The 19,730-nt window shown below is 38.5% G+C and overlaps 1 protein-coding gene across 3 annotated transcripts in view; it reads right to left on the bottom strand.

Moving 5' to 3' along the window:
- The window catches only part of LOC138151969 (two pore channel protein 2-like), a 68,504-nt gene that overhangs the window by 44,486 nt on the left and 4,288 nt on the right, over positions 1-19,730 (bottom strand). The window contains exon 2 of one of the 3 annotated variants that reach the window (XM_069075568.1): positions 7,909-7,991. The exons of 1 other annotated variant lie outside the window; for it this stretch is intronic. In XM_069075568.1, coding sequence (XP_068931669.1) covers positions 7,909-7,991 — 83 coding nt within the window. Of the gene's footprint in view, positions 1-7,898; positions 7,992-19,730 lie in introns of all 3 variants that reach the window. One more of the 3 variants, XM_069075570.1, reaches the window with a different exon arrangement.

Here is a 19,730-nt window from a genome sequence, read left to right on the forward strand (position 1 = left end):
CTATACACATGTATTAAAAGGACTTTCTACATATTTCTTTTTCTTTCTTATTGTTGCTCAATGGGGGTATGGAATGGAGGTAGAGGAAAAAAAATGCTTATTTCTTGAAAAGTAATTAATTAAATTAAGTTGGAAACAGATTACAAAAGACTTTTAATACCAAACTGAGTTGTTTGTATTTTAACTTAAAGTCATTCAGGAGTCACTGAAGCTTCTCAAGCAGAGTTCCCTGGCCAGAAGTGATTTAAGTATATCACATTTTAAGTGTGGCAGCTGTGTAGGACAAAATGGAGAGGGGGAGAGTCTGGATGTTGGGAGACCAATTAAGAAGTCTATTGCAATAATCTGGACAAGATGTGCCTAGAGCCTGATTATATTATGGTGTGAATGAAGAAGAGGAGACTGAAGTGAGGGATATTGAGGAGGCAGAATCAACAAGACTTGGTAAATAATGTCTATTGAACATCTAAGTGGACATGAAAAGTCAAAGAAGCCTCCTGGGCTGTGATCCTGGAGGACATTGGGAAAATGGTACTGCTCTCGAGAGAAACAGGGAAATTAGGAGGAAGGGCAGGTTTAGGTGGAAAGATAATGAGTCCTATTTTGGACATACTAATTTGAGGTGCCAATGAGTCATGCAGGTAGAGATGTCAGGGAGACAGTTGATGCAAAATTAGAGCCCAGGAGAAAGATGAGGATTGGATAGGAAGATTTAGAAGTCAGTTACCTAAAGGTGATGATTTAGTCCAGCTGTAGAGATCACTGAGAGAGGAATAGAGGGTAAGATAAGGAGGACTATGGCAGAGGCCTGAGATATGCCCAAGTTTAGGAGCTGTGATGACTGAGTTGAGGTCAGACAGGTAGAAGAATTCAAAGAGAGCACCGTCACAAGAATCCAGTGAGGAGAGAGTATCTAAGGGAGGGTGATGAACAAGATCAGATACTGTAGAGGTCAAGAAGGATAAGGACTGAGTGAGAAAATGCCATCAGATTTAGAAATTAAGAGACCACTCATAACTTTAGTGAGAGCAGGGTGGTGTAGAGGAGCGTGACTTGTAATCGAAAGATATGGATTCAAGTAAGTCAGGCAATAAACATTTATTAAGCATCTACTCTGAGCCAGGCGCTGTGCTGAATGCCTGCTTCAAACACCTCATGTAGGCTGGACAAGTTAAACTTTTCACTGCTTCAGTTTCCTCCTCCATTAAATGAGGGGGTTGGACCTAAGGTCACTAAGGTCCTTTCCGGCTCTGAATCCATGATCATATGAATGATGAGGTCAGCAGCCATACGACAAAAGGTTGAGAAGTTTAGTGAGAGCAGAGAGAGTGAAGGCAATGAATACCAACAGTTTTTCTAGGAACTTGGCTGAGAGAAGGAAGAGACATACAGGATGATAACTTGAAGAAATTGTAGGATCAAGTGAGGGAGTTTTAAGGATGGAGGAACCTTACACATATTTGTAGGTAACAGGGAAGGAATCTAGTGGATAGGGAGAGAATGAAGACTAGTGAGAAAGGCAGGGAAGGAGGGCAGGAGAGAGAAAGAAAGAGAGGAAAGATTATGGAGGCAATCTGCTATAGAAGATGGGACAGGATGATGATATAGAGTGTACAAGTAGATTAGGCATTTATAAGAATACAAGTCATTTTCCATAAATGGTCAAAGGATGTGAACAGGCAGTTTTCAAACAAAGAAATCAAAGCTATCTATAGGCATATGAAGAAGTGCTCTAAATCACTTTTTATTAAAGAAATGCGAATAAAAACAACTCTGAGGTACCACCTCACATATTGACGAATGTAATTAAAAAAAGAAATGTTGGAGAAGATGTGGGGAAATTGGGACACTAATGCACTGTTGGTGGAGCTGCAAACTGATCCAACTGAACCATTCTGGAAAGCAATTTGGAATTATGACAAAGGGCAACCAAACTGTGCATTCAGCAGTTTGATCCAGCAATACCACTACTACGTTTGTATCCCAAAGAGAACATAAAAAATTGAAAAGGACCTACATGTGCAAAAATATTTATAACAGCCCTTTCTGTGGCAGAAAAAATATCAGAAATTAGATATTATATTCTATTACATAAAATATTAGAAATTGAGGATATGCCCATCAATTGGGGAATGGCTGAATAAGTTGTGGTATATGAATGTAATGGAATACTATTGTTCAACAAGAAATGATGAGCGAGACAGATTTCAGAAAAACTTGGAAAGACTTGTACAAACTGATGCAAAGTAAAATTGAGCAGAACCAGGGAAACATTGTACAAAGTATCAGCAACATTAAATGATGATCAACAATTAATGACTCAGCTTTTCTCAGCAACACAATGAGCCAAGAGGATTACAAAGGACCTATGAGGGAAAATGTTATCCATATCCAGATAAAGAACTGATGGTCTCTGAATACAGATCAAGATGTGCTTTTTTCCCCTTACTCTTTCATTCTTATTATCAACTTATTTTTTCATGATTTTTTCCTTTTGGTCTGCTTCTTCTTTTACAAATGTTACTAATATGGAAATAGGTTTTACATGATAGCACATATATAACCTTTTTACCTATATATATATAAAGCCATATTACCATTTTAGGAAAAGCAGAGGGGAAGGAGGAAGGGAGAAAAATCTGGAACTCAAAATCTTGTAAAAATGAATGCTAAAATTGTCTTTACATATAATTGGGTGGAAATAGCATTCTATTAAAAATAAATTTAATTTAAATTTAATTTAAAAAGAAAAGAAAAATAAGTGGATTTAGCAAGAATTATGGCTACCGTACCGGAGACTGGAGTAATAGAGAAGATAATGAGGGATAATGTTAAGGTGTAAGATGTAGCAAGGAAAAGACAGAGTTTACACAAAATTTTCTTAGTAAAATATGTGATAATGTCAATGGAGAAGATGGAGGAGGTCTGAGAAGAGAATAACTGGTTCAAAATTATTGGTGAGAGGAATAACAAAAATAATCAATAGGGAGGAATAAAAGGACTACTATGCTGCAGTGAGAGACCCACTTGAGACTGAATAAAAACCTACACTGACTAGAACTCCTTGAAATAAAACTAAGAAAACAATGTATTTACTTACCAAAAAATCTAATAGAAAATGGATTTCCTCCTCTGCAGTTTCTTAAGTAGGACAAGAAAGCTATCAATAGGAAGTTATGAAATCCTTTAAAATTAGATGCCCTATCCTTTTCCTACAGTATTTTCCATTAATTCACTCAACACTTACTATGTATCTACTATGTTTCAGACAATACTTTTCACAGAAAACTTTCAAACTATCACATTGGATTTTGTGAATTAAAATGCCCCATCTAATGTACTTCCCAAATAAAAACCTTCACAGGAGTCATTCATAGATTTGATTCATCTTAGGTATATCAAATTCAACAAGTCTAAAATGGAACTCTTAATCTAAAATGGAACTTTAATTGATTAAAGAAATGCAAATTAAAACAACTCTGAGGTACCACCTCACATATGGGCTAATGTGACAAAAAGAAGAAGAAGAAAAGAAATATTGGAGAAGATGTGGGGAAATTGGGACGCCTAAATAATAGGTGAATAAGTTGTGGTATATGAATGTAAAATTCACCTAAAACTCATCATCCCTCCAAATTTCCCCATTTCTGTCAAGAGTGACTAGAAGAATGATGGTACCCAGGTTTGCAACTTCAGAGTCCTCTTTGATTCTTTTCTTTCTTCCATCTCCCACAATCCAATCAATTGCCAGATTTTCTGGGTATTACTTCTGTAACATCATTCTGGTCTGTTTCTTTTTGTCCATTCACACAGATACCAATCTAGTTCAGAACCTCACTCTCCTCTCACATAGATTATTACAACAGCCTCTTAATTTGTCTCCCTGTTTCTAGTCTATACCCTCTCCAATCCATCCTCCACATAACTGCCAAAAACAATATTCCTAAGACACATCTCTGATTGTGTCACTTCCACACTCAAAATTCTTCTGTGGTTAGGACTTTAGGATAAAGTCCTCCACTATAAGTGGGTTGAGTCAACATAATTAAAGTGAAAATGCTAACTAAATTTATTTACTTATTCAGTGATATACTAATTCATCTAGAGGAAATTAAAAGGTCATGAATCTCAAGGAAAATTTAGATTCCTATTTACATGTCATTCCAGACTTTCTCTACCATGCCCCATAAACCTTTTCATCCTGTAAGCTCATTCCAGCTAGGGAATTCACTCTTCAGAATTACTTTTCACTCTTTCAGTCTTTCTCTCTATCATTGGATGATTCCTCCCAGAAGCTCCATTGAAGTAGGGCACCCATGTTTTCATTCCTCTCTAGACTTCACTCTGGACTTTTTTTTTTAGGCAATTGGGGCTAACTGACTTGCCTCGGGTCACACAGTTAGTTAAGTATCTGAGCTGGATTTGAAATCAGATTCTCCTGACTTCAGGACCAGTGCTCAATCCACTCCACCACCTAGCTGCCCCCTGGACTTTCTTTACCATCCCTGTAACCACCTCCACTTTCATTCTCCTCAAACTCATTTTCAGTTTTCTTTTATGTGTTTCTTTTCCCATTAGAATGTAGTCTCCTAGAGGGCATGGGGTTGTCTTTCTTCCTGCTTTTATTCCCAGCATTTAATATGTTGCCTGGCACATGGCAAACATTTGATAAATGCTTGTTCATTGACTGGAAATAATGAAACAAATGGGTAGGAAAGGGGCCTAGTAGTAGCCAGTCTCAAACTATACTACAAAACAGTAATCATCAAAATAATTTGGTACTGCTTAAAAAATAGAGATGTCTATCAGTGGACAGATTAAGTAAACAACATACTGAAGCAAATAAACCTAGGAGCCAAATGTTTGACAAACAAGAAGACCCCAACTACTGGGATAAGGACTCACTATTCGACAAAAAACCTCTGGGAAAACTGTAGAGAAGTCCAGCAAAAGTCAACTTTAGACCAATACCTCACACTATGCACCAAGAAAAACTGCAAATGAGTATATGACCTAGACATAAAAGGTTACATTATAAGCAAATATGATGAACAAATCTATGGAATAGGGGAAGAATTTATGATTCAACAGGGGATAGAGAGGATCATTTGATTACACTGATAATTTGATTACATAAAATAAAAAAGAGTTTATAAAAAAATCTAAATGTAGGCAAAAGTAAAAAGGAAACAAAACTATATAAAAAACCTTCGCAACAAGTTTTTCTAATAAAGATATATATACATATGTACATACATATATACATTTGTGTATATATGTATTTGAGGAATTGATTATATTTATAAAAATAAGAGTCATTCTCCAATTGAAAAGTTATCAAAGGGTATGAACAGGAAATTCTCAAGGGAAGAAATTAAAACTATCTGTAGTCACATAAAATGCTTCAAATTACTAATAATTAGAGAAATGAATGTTAAAGCAACTCAGATTCCATCTCATATCCATCAGATTGGCAAAGTTGACAAAAAAAGGAAAATAAAAATATTGAAGAGACTGTGGAAAAACAGGGTATGTTAATTGCATTGTTGATGGAGCTGTGAATTGGTCCAACTATTCTGGAAAGGAATTTGGAACTATTTCCAAAAAGTTATTAACTGTGCAGTTTTTGACCCAGAAATACCATTATTAGGCTCATACCCCAAGAACAACAAAGACAGAGAGAAAAGTCCTATAAATAAAAAATATTTATAGCAACTCTTTTGTGGTAACAAAGAACTGGAAACTAAGAGTGTGCCTATCATTTGAGGAATGATGGCATATGATTGTGTAGTAAAAAAGGCAGTTTCAGAGAAACCTGAAAAGACTTGAATGAAAAGAAAAACAATTTATGCTAAAACTTCAACATGACAAAAATAAACAATTTTAAAAAGTTTCAAGAATTCTAATCAAGGCCATTACCAATCATGATTTCACAGGACTGGTGATAAAGAATGCTCCCCACCTACTGAATAGAGAGATGATAGACTAATATGAAGAATGAGAGACACGTTTTTGAGACCAATATGGGAATTTTCTTTGCTTGTCTATGTTTATCAGTTACAGGATTTTGTTCTTTGTATTCCCCAGATTTGGAGTGGGGAGGGTAATATGGGAAGGAGAACGAATAAAGACTTGATAATTGCAAAAAAAAAAAAACAAACAATTTTTGAAAACAGAACCATACAAGACCTCGAGCTTTTTCCAGTTTGCATGGCTTTCTTAAGCTGACCATCCCTGCTACTTATTTCTCCACGTCTAATTTGTTGTCTAAGGAAAAGCATGTTTGCTAAGGACATGACCTAAATTTGGGAATCACTAGAAATTATTCTATGTACCCTTCTAATTTATTGTGTGCACATACATAAATAAACATGTATATATAATGTATGTATATATGTAAATATACTATGATCTGGGCTTTTTAAAGAACATCTGGTTAATGAATTAATCAATTCACCTAGCACCCATGTGCCAGGCACTGTGCTAAGTTCTGGGGATACAGAAAGAAGCAAAAGTCAGTCTCTAACTGCAAGAAATTCACAACCTAATGAGGGACACAACATGTACACAAATACATATGAAGCAAGTTATATGCAAGATAAATAGAAAATAATTAGCAGGGGGGAGGAAGTGGAATTAAGAAGAGTCGGGGAAGGCTTCCTGTAGAAGGTAAGATTTTAGTTGGGACTTGTAGGAAGTCATGGAGGTCATTAGCTGGAGTGGAAGAGGAAGAGCATTCCAGGCATGGGGGAGAGCCAGAGAAAATACCTAGAACTGAGAGATGGAGTGTCTTCTCTAAGGAACAGCCATGAGGCCAGTATCACTGAATCAAAGAGTATGTGATAGGGAGTAAGGTAGAAAAAGACACACAGGATTTTCTGAAAGTATTTTTAAGCCACATTCCAAGTTGTGAACAAATTAGCAGATGGAGATAATTTTTATTTTTTAAAAAAGGTTTTCTATATTGTAATTTATTAAACATCATTCTGTGCTAATAAGATTCTGGTACATTACAGTAAAACTGGAAAAAGGGGATAAAGTCCTTCATGAGTTGACTCCTACCTACCTCTCCAGATTTATTTCATATTATTCCCTATCAAGTATTCAACATTCCTATCAAACAGAAATTATTCCCCAGACTCAATATTTTGTCTTTTGCCTTCATGCCTTTGCACAAGCTAGCTCCAATGCCACAAATGTTTATCTTTGCCTCTTAGAATCCCTAACTTCCTTCAAGGTTTGGGTCCAGCCCTACTTCTTATGGGAGATTATTCCTGATATTCCCAATTGAAAGTTGATAGCTCTTTTTCTCTCTCCTCAAATTATTTTGTATTTACTTATCTGTACATGTCTATCTCCTGAGTAGACTCTAAGGACCTTGAGAATAGAAAATGCTTCACTTTTGTTTTTATATCCCCAAATGCCTAAATAGTAAACAATTAATAAATGCTTGTTGAAATGAAATAAATGGGGGCAGCTAGGTGGTGCAGTGAATAGAGCACTGGCCCTGGAATCAGGGGGACCTGAGTTCAACTCTGGGCTCAGACACAAAAAGCTAGCCATCTGACCCTGGGCAAATCACAACCCCAATTTCTCTACCTTCCCCCCTCCAAAAAGCAAACAAAAAAGAAAGAAATGAAATTCAAGAAAACTATGAAAAGGAATGTTTTTTCTTTTTTTTTTATAAGCAATAGGGGTTAAGTAACTTGCTCAAGGTTACACAGCCAGTTATTTCTGGGTGTGGTGCTAAGTATCTGAGCCCGGATTTGATCCAGGTCATCCCAACACTGGAGCTGGTGCTCTTACTCGCTGAGCCACCTGGCAGCACCGAGGAATGTTTTTTCAGTACTATGTAAGCACTTAAGATCCAGAGAAAATATATACATAAAAATACACACCATTCATTACCTGATAGCTTGAGGCGAAGTTTCAAATGGAATATTTCTATTGTATTGGGCATCATAAACGTAGGCAGCAGCCAGCAAGAGGTCCTAAAGATTTCAAAAGGATATAAATGAGATTGTCTTAACATTGAAAGTAAAGAATGTGTTCCCTAGCTACTTGTTCAAGCACTGGTAACAATTTCATTCATACTCTGACTCACTAGCAGAATATTCCTTGCTCCCCATTGCCATTTCTGGGTTCTCCCTCTACCATCATCCCTCAGTAACTCCTCCTCTTTTGAGATAAAATCCACATTTTATTAGCCAATCAATATTCTGGTGGCTGTTGTCTCCAAGATGCTCTTCTTCCTTCCTCAATGATTTCAGTGCCTGGCTCAGTCTTTCTCTCCTCCTTAACTCCTGCCCTCATACTTTCATATTGATACTCCCTTAAACACTCTAAATTCCCAGTTCCTAAACTTACTAATTTCCCATGACCATAGCTACACACAGAGATAGTAGCTATCATCCTAAATCTCGCCTCTCTTTTGTGGATAAACTCCTTGGAAAAGCCACCCACAACATGTGCCTCCATTTCCCTTTCACTCCTTTTTATTTTCAAATGCTTTATTAACTTCTGATTTACATCATTCATTTCCGCCAGATTTTGAGTTACAAATTTTCTTCCTGTTTTTCCCCTACCCACTGCCCCAAAATAGCAGTCCCACAGGATGTCCTCTCCTCCAATCTACTCTCTCCCATATTTTCTCCCATATCCCTTTTGACTTTTCCAGTGGCTCTCTATGCCCTAGTGCCTGTATATCTTACATATTACATGTATGTAATACATTGTAATTATTTACATGTAAAATAGTATTAATAATATATATTTGAGTATTTGATTTTAAAACTTTGAATTCCAGATTCATTCCCTTCCTCCCTTGTCACCCACCCTTACTGGGAAGATAAGCAGTTCAGTATAGGTTGTACATGTATGGCTAATGCAAAACAATAACATAGTAGATATATTGTAAAAGACTGACTATATTTCCCTCCCTCCTATCCCCCCTCCCACTTGTTCTATTCTCTGCTTTGATCCCATCCCTTTTCAAAAGTGGGTGCTTCCAACTTCCCTTTCCCCCCACCCTGCCCTCCCTTCCATCATCCCCCTGCTCATCTCCTTCCCTCCCTACTCTCCTGGAGGGTGAGATATCCTATTTAGTGTGTATTTCATTCCCTCCTCAAGCCAAATTCAATGGGTATAAGGTTGACCCTTTTGCCTTCCTATTCCTCCCCTCCATTGTATCCATTTTCCCTTGCCTCTTCTATATGAGATAGTTTACCCCATTCTGTCTCTCCCCATCTCCTCTCATTATATTCCTCTATCACCTCTTAGTTTCACCTTTTAAGTATCATCCTTTCCTGTTAAATTGGTCCTGTGCCCTCTATCTATGTATATCTGTAAACATATATACACACATTCACATATGTATTCATATGCCCATATACCCTCATATATAGACATATATATACATATATATATATATATATATATATTTCTATTCCCTTCAACTACTGAGAAAAGTTTCATCTGTTACAATTATTGTTTTTCCATGTAGGAATGTTAATAGTTCAACTTTGATAAGTTCCTTATGATTTCTTTTCCCTGTTTACCTTCTCATGCTTCTCTTGCTTCTTTTTTTTAATATTTGAATATTTGATTTTAAAACTTTCAATTCCAGATTCATTCCCTTCCCCCCCTGCCACCCACCCCCACTGGGGAGACAAGCAGTTCAGTATAGGTTGCACATGCGTGGCTAATGCAAAACAATAACATAGTAGATGTATTGTAAAAGACTGACTATATTTCCCTCCCTCCTATCCCACCTCCCACTTGTTCTATTCTCTACTTTGATCCTGTCCCTTTTCACAAGTGGGTGCTTCCAACTTCCCTCCCCCCCAGCCTGCCCTCCCTTCCATCATTCCCCCTCACATCCCCTTCCCCCCCATTCTCCTGGAGGGTGAGATCCCCTATTTAGTGTGTATTTACCTCCCTCCTCAAGCCAGATTCAATAGTAATAAGGTTGACCCATTCCCTTTTGCCTTCCTGTTCTTCCCCTCCATTGTAACCACTTTCCCTTGCCTCTTCTGTATGAGATAGTTTGCCCCACTCTGTCTCTCCCCATCTCCTCTCATTATATTCCTCTCACCTCTTAATTTCACCTTTTAAGTATCATCCCTTCCTGTTAAATTGGTCCCGTGCCCTCTATCTATGTATACCTGTAAACGTATACACACACATTCACATATGTATTCATATGCCCGGATACCCTCATATAGACATATATATATATACACATATATATATACACATTTCTAATCCCTGCAACTACTGAGAAAAGTTTCATAAGTTACAATTATTGTTTTTCCATGTAGGAATGTTAATAGTTCAACTTTGGCCAGGTGGCTCAGCGAGCAAGAGCACCGGCCCCAGTGCCGGAATGACCCGGATCAAATCCGGGCCCAGACACTCATCACCACACCCAGAAACAACAACTGGCCGTGTAACCCCGAGCAAGCCACTCAACCCTGATTGCTTTAAAAAAAATAGTTCAACTTTGATAAGTTCCTTATGATTTCTTTTCCCTGTTTACCTTCTCATGCTTCTCTTGCTTCTTGTATCTGAATGTCAAATTTTCTATTCAACTCTGGTTTTTTCATCAAGAATGCTTAAAAGTCCTCCATTCCACTGAATGACCATATTTTCCCCTGAAACATGATACTCAGTTTTGCTGGGTAGGTGATTCTTGGTTTTAATCCCAGCTCCTTTGACCTCTGGAATATCATATTCCAAGCCCTTTGATCCCTCAGTGTAGAAGCTGCCAGATCCTGGGTTATCCTGATTGTGTTTCCACAATATTCAAATTGTTTCTTCCTGGCTGCTTGTAATATTTTCTCCTTCAACTGGGAATTCTGAAACCTGGCTAGAATATTCCTAGGAGTTTTCTTTTGGGGATCTTTTTTCAGGAGGTGATCGGTGGATTCTTTCAACCTCTATTTTGCCCTCTGGTTCTAAAACATCAGGGCAGTTTTCTTTGAGAACTTCCTGCAGGATGATTTCTAGGTTCTTACTTTGATCATGGCTTTCAGGTAGTCCAATAATTTTTAAATTATCTCTCCTGGATCTATTTTCCAGGTCAGTGGTTTTTCCCATGAGATATTTCACATTGCCTTCTATTCTTTCATTTGTTTGGATCTGTTTAACAGCATCTTGATTTCTCATAAAGTCATTAGCTTCCATTTGCTCCAATCTAATTCTGAAGCAACGATTCTCCTCATTGAGCTTTTGAGATTCTTTTTCCATCTGCAAATTCAGCTTTTTAAGGCATTCTTCTCCTCAATGACTTTTTGAGCCTCTTTTGCCATTTGAGTTAGTCTATTTTTTAAGGTATGATTTTCCTCAGTCAGGCTGTTCACTCTCATTTCGTAATTTTCTTGCATCATTCTCATTTCTCTTTTCAATTTTTCCTCCACTTCTCTTTTCTGCTTCTTAAGGTCCTCTTTGGCTTGTAACAGCTTGTATTTGCCTTTGAAGCTTTTGGTGCAGGAGTTCCGACTTCACTGTCTTCCTCTTGTTCCATGCTTTGATCCTTTTTGTCCCCCAAATAGGAGTCTAATGTTGGAATCTTCTGTCTGCTTTGTTTCCTTTGCCTGGTCATGTTGCCCCTCAGTCACTTGACCCCTGGGCTTTTTGCCACAGTAGGACTCTGCCACCAGATAGGGGAGCTTTCTTTCCAAACGCTGGAGTTTTCTCAGCTGCCAGAGGTATTAAATGGGTGCCCTATCTAAGGTCCCCACATGCTCTGGCAAGCTGGACACACACCCCAGGACCTCCACCCTAGACTGCAATCCAGATCCAAGCAGGTTAAAGCAAGAGCGATTACCCCTCAGACTGGTGCTTGGTCCCCCTACACTCTGCAGGCCAGGAGCTCAAGCTGCCATGTGGCTCTGGCTGGCTGTGCTGGCATTTCAGCGGCTTCTCGCCCAGGAGGGCAAAAGCCACACACTCCCACTTACTGGTCCCAAAGTCCAGACTGCACTGACCTCTCATTTATATCTATGTGTTGATAAATCTGGAAAGGGCCACAGCTGCTGCTGATCTGGAGTGCTTCCAGACAGCTGCTGGTTAGGCCCACCCTGCGTCTAAAGCCTCGTGTGGGGCTGGGCTCGGCTCCCAGAGTACTGTGCTAACTGATTCCTGCCAGCCTGCCGTGCTGTCCTCAGAGGGAGGTTAGCTTCTCTGTGTCATTTTGCGGGTCCTGCAGCTCCAAAGTTTGTATAGAGTCCCCTTTTTACATGGATTGAGGAAGGTGGAACCTGGAGCAGCTGGGAGGTCCTGCTTCTACTCTGCCATCTTGACTCTGCCGCCCCTTTCACTCCTTTCTTAAAATTCTTCAGTCTGACTTGTAAGTTCATCATTCACCTAAAACTGCTCTCTCCACTGTTACTAGTAAACTCAGTGGACAAATGTAAAGGCCTTTTCTCAGTCTTCCTCCTCCTTGAGTGTGTATTGTTTGTTCACAGTTTGTGTCCCCCATCAGATCTCACTCCCTATGGGCAGGGGTAAAAACCTTTCTTTGTATCCTCATTACTTAGGATAGTGCTGCTACATAGTAGCTGCTTAATTAATGTTTGTTGACTGATCACCTAAGATAAAAAAGCCAACTGTTTTTACAAGTTGCTGTGCCTTCTCCTAATCTTCCCCAGAAATGGGAAAAAACCCACAGTTTCAACTATCTACCATAGTTATCTATCAAAGTTGAAGAAATCCCCAATACTGATTAAATAGCAGTCTCACAAATCAGAAATCTCATTCTCAAAAAATTATGACATAATTTTAGCCTAAAAAGCAAATAGCAATCCTCAGAAACATTAAATTTGCTTTTGTTAAAAATTTTATATTGATCTAATTTTTGTTGTTTTTTTTTTTGTTTGTTTCCACACATGTCCTTTCATCAATATGGAGAACTCCAAGTAGGCTAATTTCCCCCATTGATGCAGATGGATCATTTGCCTACAATGAAGAAATCTTCCTAGACATTGAGAGATTAGATCACTCATGGTCACTCAACTAGTCTGTATTGAGGAAAGACTTAAACCTAGGTCTTCCTGATTTTATGGCCAGCTCTCATCCACTATGTCACAATGGCTCTCATATTGTAAATGCCAAGAATATTGGATTCTAGTCTTTTTCTGACCTACCACAACTAGATTAATTTTCCTAAAGGATAGTTCCAAATAGGCCTTTCCCTATTCAAAATTCTTGATCAGGGTGAAACATACCTAGTAAAGGTTTGTAAGGACAAATTTCTGAGTGTCTTTCAAATCTAATCAAAAGCATTTTAAACTAAAAAGAATGGGAGAGGAAGAAGATTGCCTTTTTATATATCCCAAGCTAAATATCTTAGAGAGTAGCTATGATGAAGGAAGAATAGTAATAGGGTCACAGGAGACCAAATTCAAGAAAGGCGTCAATAATAAAGCTTCATCTCAAATATCTCGGTAGTACCTCTTTTTAAAATTTAAATTTTTTATATTAACAAACATTTCTTTTCTCCCCCCTCTCATATCCTGCCCCCAATTAAAGAAAAAAAGAAATAAGGAAAAAAAGACCCTAAAATAAATATGTATAATCAAATGAAACAAATTCCTATATTGTCCATGTCTAAAAATGTCTCATTTTGAAACTTGGCTTAGATACTGAAGAAAGGGAGATGGAGTGGGAGGTGGAGGGTTAAGGATTATCTACTGGCCAAGAGTCCTGTTCTTAATTTCCTGAAGCTTTTCAGACTCCCCAGAATGCCACTGATGCTAACTTTGGGGAAGGGAATTGAATATAGGAGACAGGAAGACCAATGAGTAGGAAGGAGAAACTAGATACCATTTCAAGTAAAAAATGGGAGAGTGAGGTCATGGAAAATAGACAAGAGGTTATAAACTCCTGAGCCAAGGTGGTGAGTCCATTTTAACACAAACTGTGGTATAAACGAATCCTCAACTACTACTGGATCAATTTAACTGGGAAAAGAAACTAATGACCTTCTCTTCTCCCTTCTTTCCTTCTCCCCCTAGAGAGACAAATATAAGTCATTTACTCACTTTAACCCACTGCTTTTAACTCCCCTCTGGGTTTGAGAAGCATTAACTTTTGTGCTAAACATTTACTGAGTTTCTTAAGGTGGCAAATATAATAAATTGTTGATAAATTGAAATTCAAAGCTGTGTATTACACCATAGCTAATGTTTATAGATAAGAGGGGGAAGGAGAGAGACTGGATTCTCCTTTCCTATGAGGAGAAACATTTTATATAACTGAGGTTAGGGACTCAGGGGGTCAGTCAAATAAGAAAGGGGAATAGTTATTGAATTGTTATAAGCCTGGCACAGAATCTAAATCTGTAGATACTTCTAGAAATAAAACCGAGAAATGGAAGGTACCCCAGGCAGCAAAAGGAACAAAACACCAACATATTATTACTTTTCCTTTTCCCGGGTGGCCACCAATGGCAATCTGGAACTTAAATAGAAAAACAGGCCTCTCCAAAGGGAGGGAGAATTGAACTGCTTGAAAAATGAAATCCATGCCCTTGAAGGGCAATGAGCTGTTTGGGAGGCTCTGCTCTGCTGCTCTGGCTCAAAGGATGACTCACAATGGAAACATCTTAGCACCAGAACTTGCTATTAACATGTCTACATGAATGCCCAAAGTTTAGGAAATAAGGAGTAGATCTTGATGGGAAGAGATGCATCCATGCCCAGTGCCATATCTCCTATGCCACCAAACTGTCCTAGACATCTGCTGGTGTTCTCTTTCTGCTAAAATCTGAGAAACTAATCATTTCTTGACTTGTCTTAATGATAACTTCATCCTGCAAAAGATGGAAGAACCAACAACAAGGGGAAATTCTATTCTGGAATCCCAGGAGGGGATTGGTGGCTGCGGTAGAAATGATAGGATCTTTGACGGAAAGTTACTACTGTCTCCTAGATCTTGTAATAGAGAAGAACAAGAAATCAGATTACAGGTGCTTGGGTAACAAGCACTCTAGGTTTGGGGAAAGCATATTTCAAAGGGTTTGGAAGAAGGATAAGTAAGATTTCACAGTATAAAATAATAAAGGGTTATAAGCTCAGTAGAGAAGGTAAATTCTCAAGAATAAAATTTCAAAGACACCAAAGGATATAATTATAATAAGAAAATGGCAGTTGCCTAAGAGACCAATGTGGATATACAAAGAATTCAGTAACCAAATCAGATTTTTTTAAAAGAATGTACAGATGGGGGCAGAGTCAAGATGGTGGAGTAGAAACAGGACTTCCTTGGGACTCTGGCTTCTACCTCCTCCAATTCATGTAAAAGGTGACTCTGAACAAACGTTGGAGCTACAGAACCCACAAAATGACATAGAGAAGCTAACCTCCCATTGAGGACAGCCCAGCAGGCTGGCAAGAAGCGGCCAGTGCAGCACTCTGGGAGCCGAGCCCAGCCCTGCTCAAGCCAGAGGTTTTAGCCTGAGGGAGGCCTGACCAGCCCTGGGCTGGAGGGACTTCAGATCACCAGCAGCTGTGGCAGTTTCCAGAATCATCAACCCATAGATGCTAAGGACAAAGTGAGAGATCACTGCAGTGTGGACTTTGGGATCCAGTAGTTCATGAGTGTGGTCTGGCCTTTATCCCCAGAGGGAGAAGCTGGTGAGGTGCCACGGCCATGCAGCCATTGCCATCTGGCAGCTTCAGCTCCTGGCCTGCAGATTGTAGGGGGACCAAGCAACCAGTGTGAGGGGTAATCGCTCTTGCTTTAACCTGCTTGGATCTGAATTGCTATCTAGGGTGGAGGTCCTAGGGTGTGTGACCAGCTTGCCAGAGTCTGTGGAGGCTTCAGAGAGGGCACCCAACTAATACCTTCAGAAGCTGAGAAAACCCCAGCTATTTGGTAGCAGAGTCCTACTGTGGCAAAAAGCTCAAAAGTCAAGTAATTGAGTGGCAACATGAGCAAACGAGGGAAGCAAAGCAAGTAGAGCAACCCAACTTTACACTCCTATTTTGGGGACAAAAAAGATCAAAGCATGGAACAGGAGGAAGACAATGAAGTCAGAACTCCTGCACCAGAAGCTTCCAAGAAAAGAATAAGCTACTTACAGACCATAGAGGAGCTTAAGAAGGATTTTGAAAACCAAATAAGAGAAGTAGAGGAAAAACTGGGAAGAGAAATGAGAATGATGCAAGAAAATCATGAAAAGAGAGTCAACAACCTGACTGAAGAAAATAACACCTTAAAAAATAGACTAACTCAAATGGCAAAAGAGGCTCAAAAAGCCAAAGAGGAAAAGAATGCCTTAAAAAGTCAAACTTGCCAAATTGAAAAAGAATCTCAAAAGCTCACTGAAGAGAATCATTCCTTCAGAATTAGATTGGAGCGAATGGAAGCTAGTGACTTTATGGGAAATCAAAATACTATTAAACAGATAAAAACAAATGAAAAAATAGAAGGCAATGTGAAATATCTCATTGGGAAAACCACTCACATGGAAAATAGATCCAGGAGAGATAATTTTAAAATTATTGGACTACCTGAAAGCCATGATCAAAAAAAGAACCTAGAAATCATCCTTAAAGAAATTCTCAAGGAAAATTGCCCTGATGTTTTAGAACCAGAGGGCAAAATAGAGGTTGAAAGAATCCACTGATCACCTCTTGAAAAAAGATCCCAAAAAGAAAATTCCTAAGAATGTTATAGCCAGGTTCTGGAATTCCCAGATCAAGGAGAAAATATTACAAGCAGTCAGGAAGAAACAATTTGGATACTGTGGAAACATAATCAGGATAACACAGGATCTGGCAGGTTCTAAACTGAGGGATCAAAGGGCTTGGAATGTGATATTCTGGAGGTCAAAGGAGCTAGGATTAAAACCAAGAATCACCTACCCAGCAAAACTGAGGATCATGTTTCAGGGGAAAATATGGTCATTCAGTGGAATAGAGGGCTTTCAAGAATTCTTGATGAAAAAACCAGAGTTGAATAGAAAATTTGACATTCAGATACAAGAAGCAAGAGAAGCATGAGAAGGTAAACAGGGAAAAGAAATCATAAGGAACTTATCAAAGTTGAACTATTAACATTCCTACATGGAAAAACAATAATTGTAACTTATGAAACTTTTCTCAGTATGAGAATAGTTGAAGGGAAAGAAATGTGTGTGTGTGTATATATATATACATATATAGGAGGGAATATGGGCATATGAATGCATATGTGAATGTGTGCATATATGTGTACAGGTATACATAGATAGAGGGCACAGGACCAATTTAATAGGAAGGAATGATACTTAAAAGGTGAAATTAAGAGGTGAGAGGAATATAATGAGAGGAGATGGGGAGTGACAGAATGGGATAAACTATCTCATATAGAAGAGGCAAGGGAAAATGGTTACAATGGAGGAGAAGAACAAGAAGTCAAAAGGGAATGGGTCAACCTTATTCTCATTGAATTTGACTTAGGGAGGGAATGACATATACACTAAATAGGGTATCTCACCCTACAGGAAAGTAGGGGGGAAGGGGATGAGAGGGGGGATGATAGAACCTAGGGAGGGCAGGATGGGGGGAAGGAAGTTAGAAGCACCCACTTTTGAAAAGGAATAGGATCAAAGTAGAGAATAGAACAAGTGGGAGGTGGGATAGGAGGGAGGGAAATATAGTCAGTCTTAGGGGAAAAACAGAGAAAATTTGTAACTCAAAATCTTGCAGAAATGAATGATGTAAACTAGAAGTAAATAAAGCATTTGATAAAAAAAATAAAGGAATATACAGATACTGGCAAATTAAGGTAACAAAGAATGTATATGAGGGCATGATGACACAGCCTTGCAAAAAATATCATCAGAGTGAGCTTACACTGGCAAAGAAAGTTATGAACAACAACACAAAAGTATCCTTTAAAACCATCATGGGATCCAAAAAAAAGGAACATTAGAGAGAGGTCCTCTGCTTGGGGTGGGTGCAAAGATGATACCAACAAGAGAAAGAAGTCTGAGCAGTACCACTGTCATTTTGCTTGTGTTCTGTCAAGGAGAATGAACTTTGCACTGGAAATGACATAACAAAAATAATTAACAGAGACTTGATGCTCAAGATATGTAAGAACCTACAAAAAGCACCAAGCTGCCCAGATTAATTGATGATAATATAATTAGATGCATTCAAAATTAGTTTAATATCTAGACTGAAAGAGTAGTAGTTAATGGTTCAATATCAACTTGACAATGTCTACAGTAAAGTGCACTACGCTTTTTTATCAGTTACTTGGATAAAGATATAGATCTTATCATAATTGCAAACGACGCAAATTTGGGAGGCTGAGATTACATTAAGTATAGCATAATAAGAGTCCAAAAGCACCGTAACAGAGAGCATTGGGCTGAATCTAATAAGGTAATATTCAGTAAAAAAAAAATGCAAATTCTTCTATTTCAGGGTTTTTAAAATTACATGTATGGGATAGAAGAGACATGGTCAGATTTCTGTTGGTCTAACAAAGATCTGGGGGTTCAATGGATTGCAAACTCAACATGATTCAACAATACAATGTGGCAATTTTGCTAAAAGCTCATGTGATCATGAGTGGGGTGAAGAAGCATAGCTTCCACAACATGGTCCATCAAGATTCTACCTGCATCAGACTTTCTTGGGAGCACCATTCTTTTCTGTACACCACAATTTATGGATGTTAACAAGCTGAAAAGTGTCCACAGGAGGGCAACTACGATGGTGACTGGCCTTGATTTCATATCCCATGAAGAGCAGTTGAAGCACTCAAGGGGCACATTATAGCTGTCTTCAATATGAAGTGGTCTCATGGGGCAGAGGGATTAGACATTTTCTATTCAGCTCCAGAGAACAGAACCAGGAACAATCGATAGGAATGATAAAAAAACAAATTTTACGTTGACGTCAAGAAAAACTTGCTAATAATTAGAGTTATCCCAAAACGCATTTGGCTGACTCTGGAGGTGGTGAGTTCTTTCTCAGGGAAGTTTTCAAGGACAGGCTGGATGAGTATTTGTGGGGATGTGTTACTGTGGAGTCTTTCATTGTGTGATTCTTCCACCAGCCTTTGAATCCCAAAAGCATTTTCTAAGTGTTCAGAAAGCATCAACAATGCCACTCACACAAGATTAGAGCCATGGAGACTCGAAGTGGATCGAGAAGCCACAACAACACGGCAAGGGTGGGGCTATGCTGGAGCTAGCTCTTGGGAGCTACAAGAATGTGAAATTTTCAGTATGAACATTTACACTCAGAAATCCAAAATTACTACAAATCAGAGCTTGGTTTATTGTTTTATAATTGTCAAGACTTAAAAAAACTGTTAATAATGCAGATTAAATATAAAAGTGTATACGCATATGGCTTTGTTTTGGGGGGTTTTCCCCCCAGGAGAGCACAATTGTTAAACATTTACTAACATAACCCTGTATTGCTCTATAAACATTGTTTGAGCTAAGTAGTAGTGCAGGAGAAGGCTGCATATAATAATAATAATAATATTTGGTTGTACCATTATACCATCATACCATCTTGAGTTTCATAATACCCCTGTCAATCAGGTGTTATAGACATTACTGTCCCCATTTTACAGATATGAAAACTGAGTCTCAGAGAATTGAATGTCCTGTCCATGTCTACATAGCTAATAAGTTTTGGAGGTAGGATTTTTGCATAGGCTTTATTTCAAGTCTAGTAGTTCATCCACTAAGCCATATTGCCTTGTGCTATGATTTTTTG

Source organism: Petaurus breviceps, unplaced genomic scaffold (genome assembly GCF_028583685.1).
Source record: "Petaurus breviceps papuanus isolate PSGF00001 unplaced genomic scaffold, PetGlider_PUasm1.0 90919, whole genome shotgun sequence".
Taxonomy (NCBI): Eukaryota; Metazoa; Chordata; class Mammalia; order Diprotodontia; family Petauridae; genus Petaurus; species Petaurus breviceps.